The sequence below is a fragment of the Macaca nemestrina genome, chromosome 1 (assembly GCF_043159975.1).
Source record: "Macaca nemestrina isolate mMacNem1 chromosome 1, mMacNem.hap1, whole genome shotgun sequence".
Taxonomy (NCBI): Eukaryota; Metazoa; Chordata; class Mammalia; order Primates; family Cercopithecidae; genus Macaca; species Macaca nemestrina.
In genome coordinates, this window is record NC_092125.1 from 139,839,708 (window position 1) to 139,854,607 (window position 14,900).

At 39.9% G+C, this 14,900-nt stretch overlaps 1 protein-coding gene across 7 annotated transcripts in view; it reads right to left on the reverse strand.

Moving 5' to 3' along the window:
- LOC105485406 (formin binding protein 1 like) overlaps window positions 1–5,318 on the reverse strand; it is a 123,949-nt gene extending 118,631 nt beyond the window's left edge. For 3 of the 7 annotated variants that reach the window (XR_011612221.1, XR_011612176.1, XM_071077388.1), the window contains exon 1: window positions 5,084–5,318. Coding sequence is in view for 5 of the 7 variants with exons in the window: in XM_071077388.1 (XP_070933489.1) it covers window positions 5,084–5,107 (24 nt within the window). In the remaining 2 variants the exon portion in view is untranslated. The remainder of the gene's footprint in view (window positions 1–5,083) is intronic. The other 4 variants (XM_071077407.1, XM_011747747.3, XM_071077414.1 and 1 more) reach the window with 3 other exon arrangements.
- Between the last annotated feature and the right edge of the window lie 9,582 nt (window positions 5,319–14,900).

Consider the following 14,900-nt stretch of genomic DNA (forward strand, 5'->3'; position numbering starts at 1 on the left):
AGTATGAGCCGCAATGCAAAGGAGATACTGGTTAGAGGCAGCTCTCCAGCTTCCAACTTATTATAGTCATTACGGAATGGTGACATAAACAGATATCTTGATACCTCTCACTCATCCTCCTTAACTAACAGCAATAACATCTGTAATACAATGTTGAACACAACAATTTCTGCCAACAAAAGGGAATGTAAGATGTAAGTATTTATATCATGACAATTTCCCTAAGATTTGAATGCACAAGAAATAACTATAATATAAGGTGGTAGTCCCATAAGAAAGATAATATCCAGAATGGATAGTCTGGAGGCATGGGGTTGATAGGAATTGGTCAACAGAGGGCATTCTGGGCAGTAGTATCAATGTAGGGGAGTATTTTGGAGTTAGTAAAGTAATATCACCTCAAAGCAACTCCACCTTTTGTCAGGGCAGGGCCAATATCATAAGCCTTCATAAATCTCACCAAACATAACAGTGCTTCCCATATAATAGACACAAAATAATTACTGTATTTTTAAAACAAAACTGAATTCCTACAGCAGTTTCATGGCCTTTCATTTACTTTTGGAGAAGCAATTCAGTTTACATTAATAATGAATTTTCTTTGTCAATCTCCTCTAGACAAGCACCCTCTAAAAAATGTGAAATAAAATTAAAGTCAATATTATAGACAGTCCCAGCTTCTTGGGAGCTTAAGGCAGGACAATTGTGGAGCGCAGAGTTCAAGACTGGCCTGAGAGTATAGCAAGACCCTATCTCTAAAAATATACATATATATTACAGATATGGTCTAACCAGTAGACTATGAGACCCAATTCCTTTTCACAGATAAATCTATTAATGTGGCCTAAGATTTCATCAATTACTTAGGCAGTCACATTACCAAGCTATCAATCAAGTAAATTCACCAGAAATTACCTGTAGGTCTTTTCTTCCCCATCCTTTCACCATTTTACTTGATAAAAATGTTTAACCCAAGTAATAAAACTTAACTTTATAATTTTGGTTTCAGCTTTAGACTTTCTTGAGCTGTTATCTAGATCACCTAACCTATCATCACCTACAAAGGCTTTGAGAACCCTAAAGATACACTTGCTAATTAGTCACTAATACTCTGGGTAATGCAATCAACTATCAATGCAATTGGAAAAAACATGCATGATCACCTACAAGCATTGTTTTGGTCAGTGAAAACAAAGATGAATCCAGTCTTTCTACACTCAAGGACAATCTAGTCACTTACAATGTAAATTTAAGTCCTATATAAAGTGCTATGAAGTCAAGATAATGATGCATTAAAAGGTTAAGATTGAGGGTAATACATAAATTATCCACCTAATCTATCACTCAACCCACATTTTTCAATGTCTTCCAAAAAGATATAAGCTTTGTCAAATGCATTTAGTTAATAATACGATGAAGGCTGGGCACAGTGGCTCATACCTATAAACCCAGCACTTTGGGATGCTGAGGCGGGCAGATCACAAGGTTGGGAGTTCGAGACCAGCGTGGCCAACATGGTGAAACCCCGTTTCTACTAAAAATTCAAAAATTAGTTGGGCATGGTGCTGTGCATCTGAAATCCCAGCTACTCAAGGGGCTGAGGTGGGAGAATGGCTTGAACCTGAGAGGCTGAGGTTGCAGTGACCCGAGATTGTACCACTGCACTCCAGGTTAGGCAACAGAAGACACTCTGTCTCAAAAATAATAATAATATAAATAATATAATGAAAATAACAATGGCTTTTAAATTATACATTCTTAAACTAAGGACCAAAGATTATATCGACCAGGAAATTAAGGCATAAAAAAATTTATATGCACTTATAAATTAAATCAGGTATTTGAATCCATCTTCTAACTACCAGACTTATCCAGCATTTCCCTTGGGTAGCAAAATTTTCAGTAAATCATATGTATGTGAGGTGCTCAGCCATATATTTTTTTTCATATCTATACACACATTCACAACCCATACACAGATTTTTGTCTGTCGAACTTTAACCAGGTCCTCAAAAAACTAAAAACCTATTTCTTAATAAGTAAAACTTATTTACTAAACATAGGTCTTTTTCAATCTCTAATTTCCCTGTTTAAAAAAAAAGCAAATAATTTCAAAATCTATGCTTTGTGAAATTATTAATTCATATTTGGCTCTCTATCTGATCCATCCATTCTTGCTATGTAAGAAAGAAATGAACATAGTAAGCAATGCCTAAGATGCTACCGTGCATCCTGAAGAAGTGAACACAGTATCATCTCTTTCTTTGGTATTACCCAGAATACAATGCAAAACTGTGACTGTAGTATACATTCACCAACTTATTTACTCATTTGGAACACTAGAAATCCTTGTAAGCACAGTTCAAATTTATTACAAGTTAATTCATATCCCCTAACAACTACACAACCAAAGTCTGACACGACCTACTTAGCATATCACTAAAAAAAAGTCCCCCAAAGTCAGTATTAGAGTCGTTCTACTGAATTCCTTTATTTTCTCAAATTTAACATAAGACTTAAGAAGCATTAAAACAGCAAAAAAAAAAAAAAAAAAAAACCTCCAATGATTGTTACAAGAAGCAGACTTAGGTTTAAGTGCATGGCTACATATCATTTTTCTGTAACAACATATTCTCAATAATTAACTCTTTGGGACAGTAATGTGATTCTAAACATGAAATAATAGGATAACTGGTTTCTAAATCCAAAATTTCAAGAGAATTTCCCAACCTCGAATTCCTCAATGGCAAAAGCACAATACAGGTGTTTGTATTACATTACAATCCATTGGAAGTACAATCCTTTTTCAAAACTGAGAACAGTAAAAATAGGAAGCATACTCAAATTTTCCTAAGGTTTTTTCTAGTCCCAACAATAGTCCTCTACACCAAGTTCTGCTTATCTAAGTTTTAGACACCAAGTTGGTATTAGTTGATTCTACATTACTTAGTTTCTAATAAATGTTTCCCTCAAATCCTCAAACTAAAAATCTTAAAATATGGAGATGTGCTAAATGTTAAGAGAAAAATTAAAAATCTTTTTTCAGAATTTCCAAAGGACACAAAACAAATTTTAGTTAGAACAAAAATTCCCATCTCTTCTACAGTTTATCTTTTCAGATTGCTGAGAAACTATTTAAATGCTGAAAGTAAATAACCAAATTACAGGAGACAGCAGAGAAATGGAATAGTTTCCTTATGTAGTACCATAAGTTTAAAAAAAAACTTTAAAATAACATTTTATTATTCACTAAAATAATGTTTTCCCTTAAAACTGTTATTCTTTAGTGTGATACAAGGTGAATTTTTTTTTAAACCTTAAGAGTTAAATCTAAATAACATGCCTCCACTGTTTTCCTATGTTTACTTTTTAAAAGTATTCTACTTACATTTTAATTTCCTTTGAAGCACGAGTCATTTAAACAGGCAAAAATTAAAACATTTTGTAATTATAAAAATGGATGAATGCACTCTGGTAAGCATGAAAAAAAAATTGAAAAATTGAAAATAAAACTATACCGATTTCCTTTCATTGATAATTCACTATAATCAATTACAGAATGCACAAAGTGTAAGGAAAAAAAGGCCAATAATGCCTGAGAAACTAACCAATGTAAAAGGATTAAACTTTACATAATTCTTTTCCACACAATCCTCCCCAATATAAGAACAATTAATGCTATCTAAGAAACAGAATGAAGGGGCTCCTAAGGTATTTTCTCTTGGGTGGTGTGTTTACAGACTGGGTAAGCACTTGTCCAGAATGTTGCACAAGAGATTCCTGGCTAGCTAAGTAAGCGTTCACTAGATGGACTCTAAAGTGTCACAGTTCTAAGATTCCCAATCTATGAGTAGACGAGAAAAATAAGAAAACATTTTGCCTTTCAATTAACCGATCGGCTTTCACTCCCACCCTAGCCGGGCACACACATACTCAAAAGTTATTTCTCCCCTTTATCTGCAGTGATTTCACGAGATCCTCGCGAACAAAAGGCACGGAAAACAGGCACAGGTGGAATAAAAAGGGGAGTGGCTGAGGCCAGGCGGCTCTCGGAACAGCGCCCCCACGCACCCAGTTCCCCCGGCCGCACCTGAGAAATCACAGCCCTCTACACCTCCACCCTTCCGCGCCGGCGCCAGGGGCAAATTCTCCGACCTATTACCCTCCGCCCGTACCTTGGCCAGACATTGGGCATTGTCTGGAGCCTCCTGTGCCAAAGAACGGCAGGGAGGAAAGGAAAGGAGAGAACGAAGGAGAAAGAACAAGTGAGAATAAAGAACGGAAGGGGAAGTAAAGCAACAGGGAAACCGTACGCTCCTTTTGGCAAAATTAGCTTCCTGAATTAAATCACTCGATTTAATTCAGCCCCCAAAACCAAGCCATCAGCCCAAAGGCTGCAGCCGGGGTTGGCCAAACCGGAGTCCCTCGAAGCTGTGCCCGCCCGAAGCACAGAAGCAGAGAGAGGGAAATGGGAGTGTGGGCTGGGCCTGGCTGGCCCGAGGCCGGGCTCCGAACAAAGCCGCCTGGGTCCCCATACCTGGGGCGAGAGCTCTGGGCGGCGCCTCCCCGCTCCCCGCTCCCCGCGCCGCCCCAGCCGGGCGACGCCCTAGCCCCGCGGACCTGGCCCGGGCGAGGGATCGCGGCCGGTCCCCTCCCCGCCCTCGAACAGCGCCCATTGGGGACAATGGGCCCCCTCCCCCGCCTCCAGGAGAAGAGATACAAAGGGAGAGACGAGCCGCCGGGCGCGAAGCCAGGCGTCGGGAAAGTGAAGGCGGAGGAGGAAGGGACAAGAGGGGATCACGGCGGACGCAGTAGTCCGCGGGCTGCTCCCCCGGCCGTCCCGGGCGCCGCCCGAGCCGCACCACGGTGGCAAAGGCGGGGGCACGGACTAGCGGCCCCCTAGACCCCCGACCGAGAAGGGAAGAGGAGTCTGCACACAAAGAGGAGCGAGACCCTCACCCTCCGCCAGCGCCGTACCAAGGACCGCGGTGCGCGCTCTCACCGCCGAAGGTCCGCGGCGCCCGCCCAACCCGCGCTTCTCAGGGGCCGGGGTCCATGCGGGGCGCCCCTTTCCCCCACTCACCCACAGCTCTGTGCCCCAGCTCATGGCGGAACTTGAGGCGACTCTGGCCGTCTGGCGTTGCCGCTGTCCGTCCGTCTGTCGGCTCTGCCGTGAGTCGATCCGACCTCTCACTCCCTGGCCGGCGGGCTAGCAGCTCAGCGGGTCTGCCTCGAAAGGTGCCGCCACCGCCGGGCTCCCCAGTGAGTGAGAAAGACGCGACTGGTGAAGGAGCCGCCGCCGCCGCGTCCCCGCCTCCCCGAGCTGGGCGGGAGGGGGCCGGGGCCGAGGGGAGGCGGAACGCGGCGCGGGGAGGGGGCGGGGCGCAGTGCATCCTGGGATCGGGGAGGACCTGGGCGCCCCTGGCCACCGCCGCCGGGGTCCCCCAGCGGGCACCTGGTCACCCTCGCTGGCCCCTTTCGCTCGTCGAGTCTCCTCCCGCCGGTACCCCGGAGCTTGGACTGCCTCCGCTCCGCCGACACTCGCACCCCGTTTCCAAGATAGAAAGGGAGAGAAGGGAAAAGATCCCACCGCCGCTATTATCTCATTCCTCCTCTGCGCTGAGCCCCTTTACGTGAGGCAATTTCAGTTACCTGCCTTTCCTGCCTCTTGTCTCCTCCACGCGGGAGAAACCTTGACAGGGAAGCGTCATCCAAATCCTAGAGTTTAGATTGAGGAGAGTTGTGTTTTATTTTTTTAAATCTTGATGCTTAAGGTGATCTTTCGAGCCTGATGCTTTGACATGACGATTATTGGGGACCACCAAAATGTGCACAGGTTGAACATCAAATGTGAATGCAACATGTCCCCGATTCTGTCTTTAAATGTTTAATTTTATAAATTCTGTCAGGAAATTATAAAAAGAGGCAGCTCTTCCAGTAATCATTTGGGGATGTTGCCAAGGCACGAGATGGAAGACGTGGACAAATGTGAGCCGAGCTGTCACCTACCGAAGATGAGAACGCAGCTTGCCCCATCTCTGGAATGGGCACCTCGTGGGTGGGGGTTGGATGGGAGCCAGATTTTTCTCTGGTAGTGTAAACAGCCTATTAGGAACTTCAGATCTCTTTCACGTCCCGGTATCGGAACCTTGGAGGCAGGTCCACTACTTCCTTTTTTCTCTATGGAGCTACTTCTTGGCCTATCTCCATGGGAAGGCTGTTAGCTAGCTTGGCTGGTGCTACTAGATATCAAGTACGCTGAGCAACTCCCTAACATATGCTTTAGTATTAATAGCTTGTCTCCTAAAGCAAGCAAGCGCACACACACACTTCAAAGCAGTCAACTAGTAGAGTACTCCTCAGTGCGTCATGACAGCTGGGTGTTTTAGGAAGCTCTCCCAACGGGTTCTTTGTCAGCATTGAAACTCCTCCCCTACCTGGCCTGCACAGGTGTTCCAACCTCTTCCGCTTAATCCGTGTCCTTGCCTAGCTGCGCTCCCTCTTGGAGTTGAGGCCAACAGCCAGACAGCCCAGTTGCTAATCTTCCTAAATTCTCTGCTCTCCTTCCCTGAGGCCACTTTAAGCATACGAATGCCCTCTTCCAAGTGGGTTATAGACAATTTTTAAATGCTTAAGTTTGTACCATGCAGTGAAAAGTCTGTGAAGCATTGAACAACAGTTTCTAATATTTTTCCACATTGCCTCTATTCCAAAAGAATTTCTTCGTTTATTTATATCACCTAACATTGTTAACCGCCTCTCCTATCACTTCCTCTCAATCCCTGGAATCATGAATGTATTTTGCAATTGCAAGTAACACTAATTAGTAAGGGAAAATGGAATGGAAATGGAATTTTTTTTTTTTTTTTGGACGGTTTTTCACTCTGTCGCCCAAGTTGGAGTGCAGTGGCGCGATCTTGGCTCACTGCAACCTCCACCCCCCAGGTTCAAGCAATTCTCCTGCCTCAACCTCCCGAGTAGCTAGGATTACAGGCGCCCGACACCACGCCCAGCTAATTTTTGTGTTTTTAGTGGAGACGGGGTTTCACCATGTTGGGCTGGTCTGGAACTCCTGACCTCAAGTGATCTGCCTGCCTCAGCCTCCCAAAGTGCTGGGATTATAGGCGTTAGCCACTGTGCCCAGCCAGGAAATTGATTTATTAAATGAGTATCTCATTATTTAGCAGCACAGCAATACCAAGATTTATTATATCTAAGTATTGTCATAAAAGCTAAGACCTATAGAGTATAATTTAAACCGAAGTTAAAGAATTTATCTCTTTTTTTTTTTTTTTTTTTCTGAGACACAGTCTTGCTTTGTTGCCCAGCAGTGCAGTAGGGCCATCTGGGCTCACTGCAACCTTCGCCTTTCCGGCTCAAGCAATTCTCCTGCCTTAGCCTCCCAAGTAGCTAGGATTATAGGTGCTCGCCACCACACCTGGATAATTTTTTGGATTTTTTTGTAGAGATGGGGTTTTGCCATTGTTGCCCAGACTGGTCTTGAACCCCTGGGCTCAAGCGATCCAACCCCCTCAGCCTCCCAAAATTCTGGGATTACAGGCCATGAACCACCACACCCAGCCAGGATTTCTCTTTTAAAGTAAAATAATCTACTGTTCACATTAAAATTCCCAACCTTGCTGTTTATGTAATTTCCCAATAGAACATAAAGCTCACCTCCTACATGAAGATTTTTTTCTTCTTTCAAGGTTCTGAAGCAGGATTCCACACTTAAAACAATTCATTTCTCTTCAAAAAGCTCAATTTGGGGGTTTTCAAGGGTTTTCTTATTTGTTTTTGTTTTGAGACAAAGTCTCCTGTCATCCAGGCTGGGCACCATCATAGCTTACTACAACCTCGACCTCCCAGACTCAAGTGATCCTCCCACCTCAGCCTCCTGAGTGGCTAGGACCACAGGCACACAACCACACTTGGCTAATTTTATTTTGTTTTATTTATTTATTTATTTGGGAGAGACAGAGGTCTCACAAGGCTGCCTGGGCTGGTATCAAATTCCTGGACTCAAGTGATCCTCCTACCTCAGCCTCCCAAAGTGCTAGGATTACAGGAGTGAGCCACTGCACCCAGCCCTGCATCAAGTTTAATATTCAAATTTAAATAAAATTTCTGTTACCCTCCATTACTATAAAATTTTTAATGTAATTCGTATTGCCACCTTAAATAGATAATATCTTCTAAAGAATTATTTGTAATTTATAAAATTCTTTCATGACATTAAAAGTCACTGGTTCAACAATGTTTAAGCAAAAATAATTAAAAAGTGAAAACTTTCACAATAAAGAAATAAATGTTTAGTGTTATATTTTGTTACAAGAATAATAAAGATTAATCAGATTTCAAAGTATTTCCTATTAGAACAAATCTTCTCTAAAATAGCATATAGGCATTCAGCCAACAAACATGCAGAGATATTTTACATACACATAGTCACATACACAAATATATATTATCAGTATGGCAGTTTATAAGACTATGATTTTTCACATAATCAAAATCATTTTGGCACTAAATTACTTTTACAGATAATTTATTCTTTATAGACTCATGACAAGGCATTTTGTAAGCAGTTCAAACACAGAATTTTTATCTCTAAAAATGTTAAAACTGGCCAGGTACAGTGGCTCATGCCCATAATCCTAACACTTTGGAAGCCTGAGGTGGGAGGATTGCTTGAGGTCAATAGTTTAAGACCAACCCAGCCAACATAGCAAGACCCCATCTCTTATTTTAAAAGATTAAAGTAAATTAAATTTAAAATGTTAAAACATAACTTTCAGAATCTTGAAAGAAATATCTCTTTATTATAGTAGAAATCTAATATTAATTTATTCCAGATGCTACCTCTATATCATAATTTGAATCATTAAATATAAAAATCTTCAAACCAATTATACTTTTTTGCTACTTGACCTATCTTGGCAATCACCACATAGTTTTGATTTCATATTACATAATTTATAAGGTAATAATACTAAGAAAAAATCAAGAAAATGATATTATTCTATTTTCTCCATATACAATGAAGCTACTCTACAAGTAAACTTGAAAGGGCCTAAATTACAAAGGTGCTTTAGCAATTTAAACAATTATTACAATGTCTCTTTTTATTATGAAAAATAACTTATCGAATGCATTTTCGCTTCAGGCATATCATAGAACTCTGGTCTATAATAGTCCCTTAAAGTGTTATGTTTTCTTTTGCATATATTATGTAGTAATTCAAATGCAAGTTCCTTTTATAATTTCTTTATGTTATAAACATTTAACTAATGCCCTTTCTGGTTTCGAATATTCCCTTCATGAATCCTTTGTTAAGGCAAAATATGAAACAAAGTTTTTCACTGCTGTATTCTTGGATATATAATAATTTACTAGTCCAAGTACATCAACTTTCAACCATAAATCAATCCCATGTCATTTGCAAATCTTAAGACTTTGTCTTAAAATTAAAGCTACAGAGACAATGTCCAGAAATAAAATTATCCTTCAAGTAGCTAGGCCAGAACAATCAAGCTAAAACTACCTTAAGGAAGAAAATCAAAGAGCAGTACCATTTTAATGTTTCAAAAATGGGATCACACTAGCATGCTGAGTCCATGCCAGCCAAATGAAGAATGGCACTGGCTAGTTAATAGTCATCACTACTTTCTGTACTGCCAGTTTTCCAACCCAAGAATTGGAAGAAATCCAAAACTTCAAGGGCATTGCTCAAGGTGGCTCACTGAAGAAAGAGAGAGAGAGGGAAAGAAAGTGAGAGGGAGACAGAGAGGCCATTTTATGTTTTTTGGAATTCTACTCGCCATTATTGAATCTAGTTAAAGCATTTCATGTAATTGCTCCAGTGAAATGTGGAAAAACAAAAGAAAATTCAATATAAATCAAATGGAATAGATGTGTTTAAAGAGGTAACTTATGTCTACTTTTCTACATTGGTTGGATTTTTCCCACTGCATTATGATAGAACTGTGTAACTTTAAAAATGTTTAGGTATTTGTTTATATTAAATTTTCTTCAGGGCAGGAGACCTGGTAGAACAAAAGTTATAGTTTTCTCTAGGTGTTGGTTGTACTTTCCCAAACCCATTCAAAATTTATATTAATTTCTTAAAGTATTCCTATCTTTTTTCTTGTTGTTGAGTTTTGTTTGGAAATTTTTTTGGCATGTGATAAAAAATTTCAAGATATGCACACCAGTTAACAAAGAACGAACATTCTCTGTTTTCTTTTTATGAAAACCAGACAGGTACATCATGTGAACTCATAGAAATAAAATCAGCTTGTACAGATTCAAAAGAATAAATTGCTAAATTTTCAGGAATTTTGCAAACAGGTTGTTAAAAAATGTTAGCTTGATAGCAGTCATGGTAAGAGTATTTATACCATGGGAATTAGCAAATGCTTCAAATCAGGGCTTTTTCCCTGGAGCGCTGATTGTTAAATATAAGCATACCACTGTCTAAATCCTATGTAGATTAGCCGGGAAGGAAATGAAAATGTACTATAGCTACAATTCTGAAATGAAATGATAAATTTTAATTTTATTGAGTCCATTCAGACATTGTCTGGGATACTCAGGGTCTAATACAAGTTCTTTTTCATCTCTTATGTAACAGAATCATATCCATTGCCGTAATCTTTGCCTCTACTATCTTCATAGTAGAATTCTAACATTTGTAATTCTTTGTCATTTGATATTTATTATAATATTGTTGCAGGCCAAAAGAGTGAGGTTTGTGATCAACTCAGTATGCCACTGGAGGCTATATGAGTAAACAGCAGACTGTTCCCATGAAAGCAAGTTGTTGGCAAACTGACAAACTGTGTCTGCCGCCCAGAAGGAATGCTGAGGGCAGTCACGCCCCAGGCACAAGTGTTTCTTGTGATTAGGCACATCTGAAGCCTGTTAGCAATAATGTGAACCTGTGATCAATTAAGTAGCCGACCAATCGTTACCTCCCGCTCCCTGCTCTTTCTACCCAATAAATATGAGGGGCTGTAGAAGCTCAAGGTGGCTGCCTTTGCTCAGTAGAAGCAGAAGGCCTTTTGTTTTAAGTTTTCATTTCTTGTTCATCCTCCTTCATTCAGTCCTGTGGTAACCATGGCAAACTGTAGCATAATATGTTGTGATTGATTTACTTAAAAGATAATAAACCACAATTCTGCATCTTTCATGTCAGAATTTTTCACCATTTAAGTAAATGCTTAATAATTTTTTATTGATAATAGAAATGATTTAAATAATCAATCATGAGCACTTACCTCTAGGCTGGTTCTCCTTATCCTTATCCAAATCCAATCAGCTAAGATTTTAATGTTGATTTTAAAGACTAACATGGCTCAGACTAGATATTTTAAATTCTTTAAAAGTAATACACATAGTCTACTATGTGTAAATTCAAGATTTGGTGTTTTGGTTTCTTTCTTTCTTTCTTTTTTTTTTTTTTTAAGAGATGGGGTCTTCCTCTATTGCCCAGGCTGGAGGGCAGTGACGTGAAGCATAACATCATATTTCACAGCAGCCTTAAACTCCTGGATCTCAATTCCTCCTCAAACTCAAGTGATCCTCCCACCTCAGCCTCCTGAGTAGCAGTGACTACATTGCATTCCACCAAATCTTGCTAATTTCTTGTGTTTTTAGAAAGAGGGTGTCACTATTTGTTCAAGCTGCTCTCAAACTTCTGGCCTCAAGCTTATTTTTTAATTTCGGTGGCCACTTCACTGTAACAATACAGGTTTATCCCATGAGATAAAACAGCAAGTTAAATCCACTTATGTTGAAGTAAGCCAACAGATACCTAATTTAAATTAAACTCAGAGAATTTGGCTTTAACCTAAAGGGCTTGGTTTTAAAATTATAACCTAGGTCGTCTCAAAAAGAGGGCATTTTACAGACTATCAGTTGGAATAACTTCTGATGCATCAAAATTTTGTATAGGACTGCCAGATTAAATATTCAGACTCCCACTTAAATTTGAATTTCAGATATTACAAATATTGCATGGAATATACTTACACTAAAAACTATTATATATCTGAAATTCAAATTTAACTAAGCATGCAATATTTTAATCTGGTAACACCAAGTATTCTTACATTGAACACCCTAGATCAGAGAGTCTTAACCCGATGAATTTAGACCACATATTTGAGGGCCTTGCTGAATACATGAAATTAGATATAAAAGATTTTTAATAAATGCATCCATAGCTTTTAGGGGGGAACAGAAGCATAGCTTTTTATTAGTAGCTTTTAATGAGGCATTTGCTTCAAAATCTCTTGGAGAGCCTTTTAAAAATTAGTGACTTACAAGATTCAGAACAGTAGTAAATGATGCTATCACTTCTGTTTAAAAGAGAATTTTTACTCTCTGTATGCACAGAATACCTCTGGAAGGAAACACAAGGAACTGGAAGTAAGTACATCCCTCTGGACAGGGGAACTAGGAGACTGGGATGATTTTTTTTAAGAGTCCTACTTTTCACTACTTCTCTTTTGTACATTTAATTTTATTACATTGTCCATATTTTATCTATCTAAAGAAAGTTTAAAATTACAAAAACCAACAATGCCCAGGCCTCACTGTAGGCCTATTAAGTCAGAATTTCTAAATTTCCAATGATTAAGCCATAATGTTTGCATGTATTTTTGTTAACTCCACAGTATATTTTAATTATACATGAATATCACACACATTACTCTGTGGAATTTGCCAAATAAAACAGCAAACACAAACAAACACACCACAAACTCACGGGAACACCATTCCCTGCATCTCCCAGGAAAGACCCAGAAAATAAATTACTCACTTCAAGCAAGGCTGGAGAGGTTCTGTTTAAGGAGTCCTGTGCGGTGAGTTCAAACAAATCTCCGCTTAGGTGTGGTGAGACAGGAAGCTGCTCAGTGTTTAAGCTGAAGACTCAGGAAAGGGGACTCTTAATTAATGTTTTTGGCCACCAGATTACACGGAAGGGTAATTGAACATTTGCTTATCCACCTATTAAGTAACCTGCCTTTTCTGTGCTTCTAGTGGGTGGGTCCCGGAGTAACAAGGATCTGCTACCCCTGGAAACTCTTCCTAGTGTTGTGCCATCATAGCAATTTACCCAGCCTGCTTCAAGGAGACACCCTGCCTGTTCACAATTTATCTCATCTTCACTATTACTCAAATGTCATTTAAGGCCAGGTGCAGTGGCTCATGGCTATAATCCCAGCACTTGCAATGCCAAAGGCAGGAGGATAGCATGAGTCCAGGAGGTTGAGACCAGCCTGGGCATCGTAGTGAGACCCTCCTGTCTCTACAAAAAATAAAAATATTAGCCAGCCATGATTGCATGTGCCTATAATCCCAGGTGCTCAGGAGGCTGAGGTGGGAGGACTACTTGAACCCAGAAGGTTGAAGTTGCAGTAAGCTGTGATCATGCCACTACACTCCAGCCTGGGCAACAGAGCGAGACCGTGTCTTTTAAAAAAAAAAAAAAAAAAAAAAAAAAGGTTCATTACATGTTAACGGAATGACTGACTGCAGTACTTCAGAATTCAGTCTGCAAAGAGAAAACATGCCCAGCAGAGTAACCTAGAACACTTCCTAGATCATTGTCCTGGAGTTAACCTGAAGAAGTGGTGTCTCTTGCGTACCCTCGCTTCTCTCCATTTCAGCAGAAATGGCAGGAGAGAATTTCTTCACAAGCAAACATACAATCTGAGAAAAAACAAATTTTTATTCCCTGTTCTTAGTATCCTATTTCTGGTTCCTGTGTCCAGAAGAAAGGAATGCCACAAGTTACATGACTGCAAGCAATAGTAAACAAGTGTATTTCACAGTTTAATCTAAGATCTACCTGGAGTTGAATTTTATGAAAATACAGAGTTTCCGGTGGCTCACGCCTGTAATCCCAGCACTTTGGGAGGCCGAGGTGGGTGGATCACGAGGTCAAGAGATCAAGACCATCCTGGTTAACACAGTGAAACCCCGTCTCTACTAAAAATACAAACAATTAGCCGGGCGTGGTGGCGGGCACCTGTGGTCCCAGCTACTTGGGAGGCTGAGGCAGGAGAATGGTGTGAACCCAGGAAATGGAGCTTGCAGTGAGCCGAGATTGCACCACTGCACTCCAGCCTGGGCGACAGAGTGAAACTCTGTCTCAAAAAAAAAAAAAAAAAGGGGGGGGGGGGAAAGAAGAAAAAAAAGAAAATACAGAGTTTCACAGTTAATACAGTGAAGTTTCTAGAACATATATAAGACTATCTTCACAACTCTGGTATAGGCAGAGGTTTTTAAAACAAAGTACAAAAAGCATGAACTAACCATAAAGTAAAAAATGGACAAAATGAGTAAATTAAAATTTACCAGAAAGTGCTTTTAAGGGAATGAAAAGACAAACCCAGAATGGGAAAATATATTAATAATACATATACCCAACAAAGGGCTCATATCTAGAATATATAAAAAGTCTCTACAAAACAGTAAGATAGACCACATGGTGGAAAATTGGCAAAATACATGAATCAACACTTACATAAGAAAATATATTCAAAAAGTGTTTAATGTTATTATGTATGAGAAAAATGCACATTAAAACCCCACTGAAATATCGCTACATGTCTATCAGAATGGCTGCCATAGAAAAGATCGACAACACCAAGTATTAGCAAAGACATGGAATGATGGAAATTCTCACACACTGCTAGTGGAAGTGTAAATTGATACAACTTTGAAAAACTATTTGGCAATATTGCATACTATGCAATACAAAAATTCTACTCCTAGGTATATACTCAAATGCCATATGTTCTTATGTGCACCAAAGGCACATGCAAGGATGTTCATCACAGAAAATTATTTATAATAGCTAAATACTGGAAACAACCCAGATTTCCAAT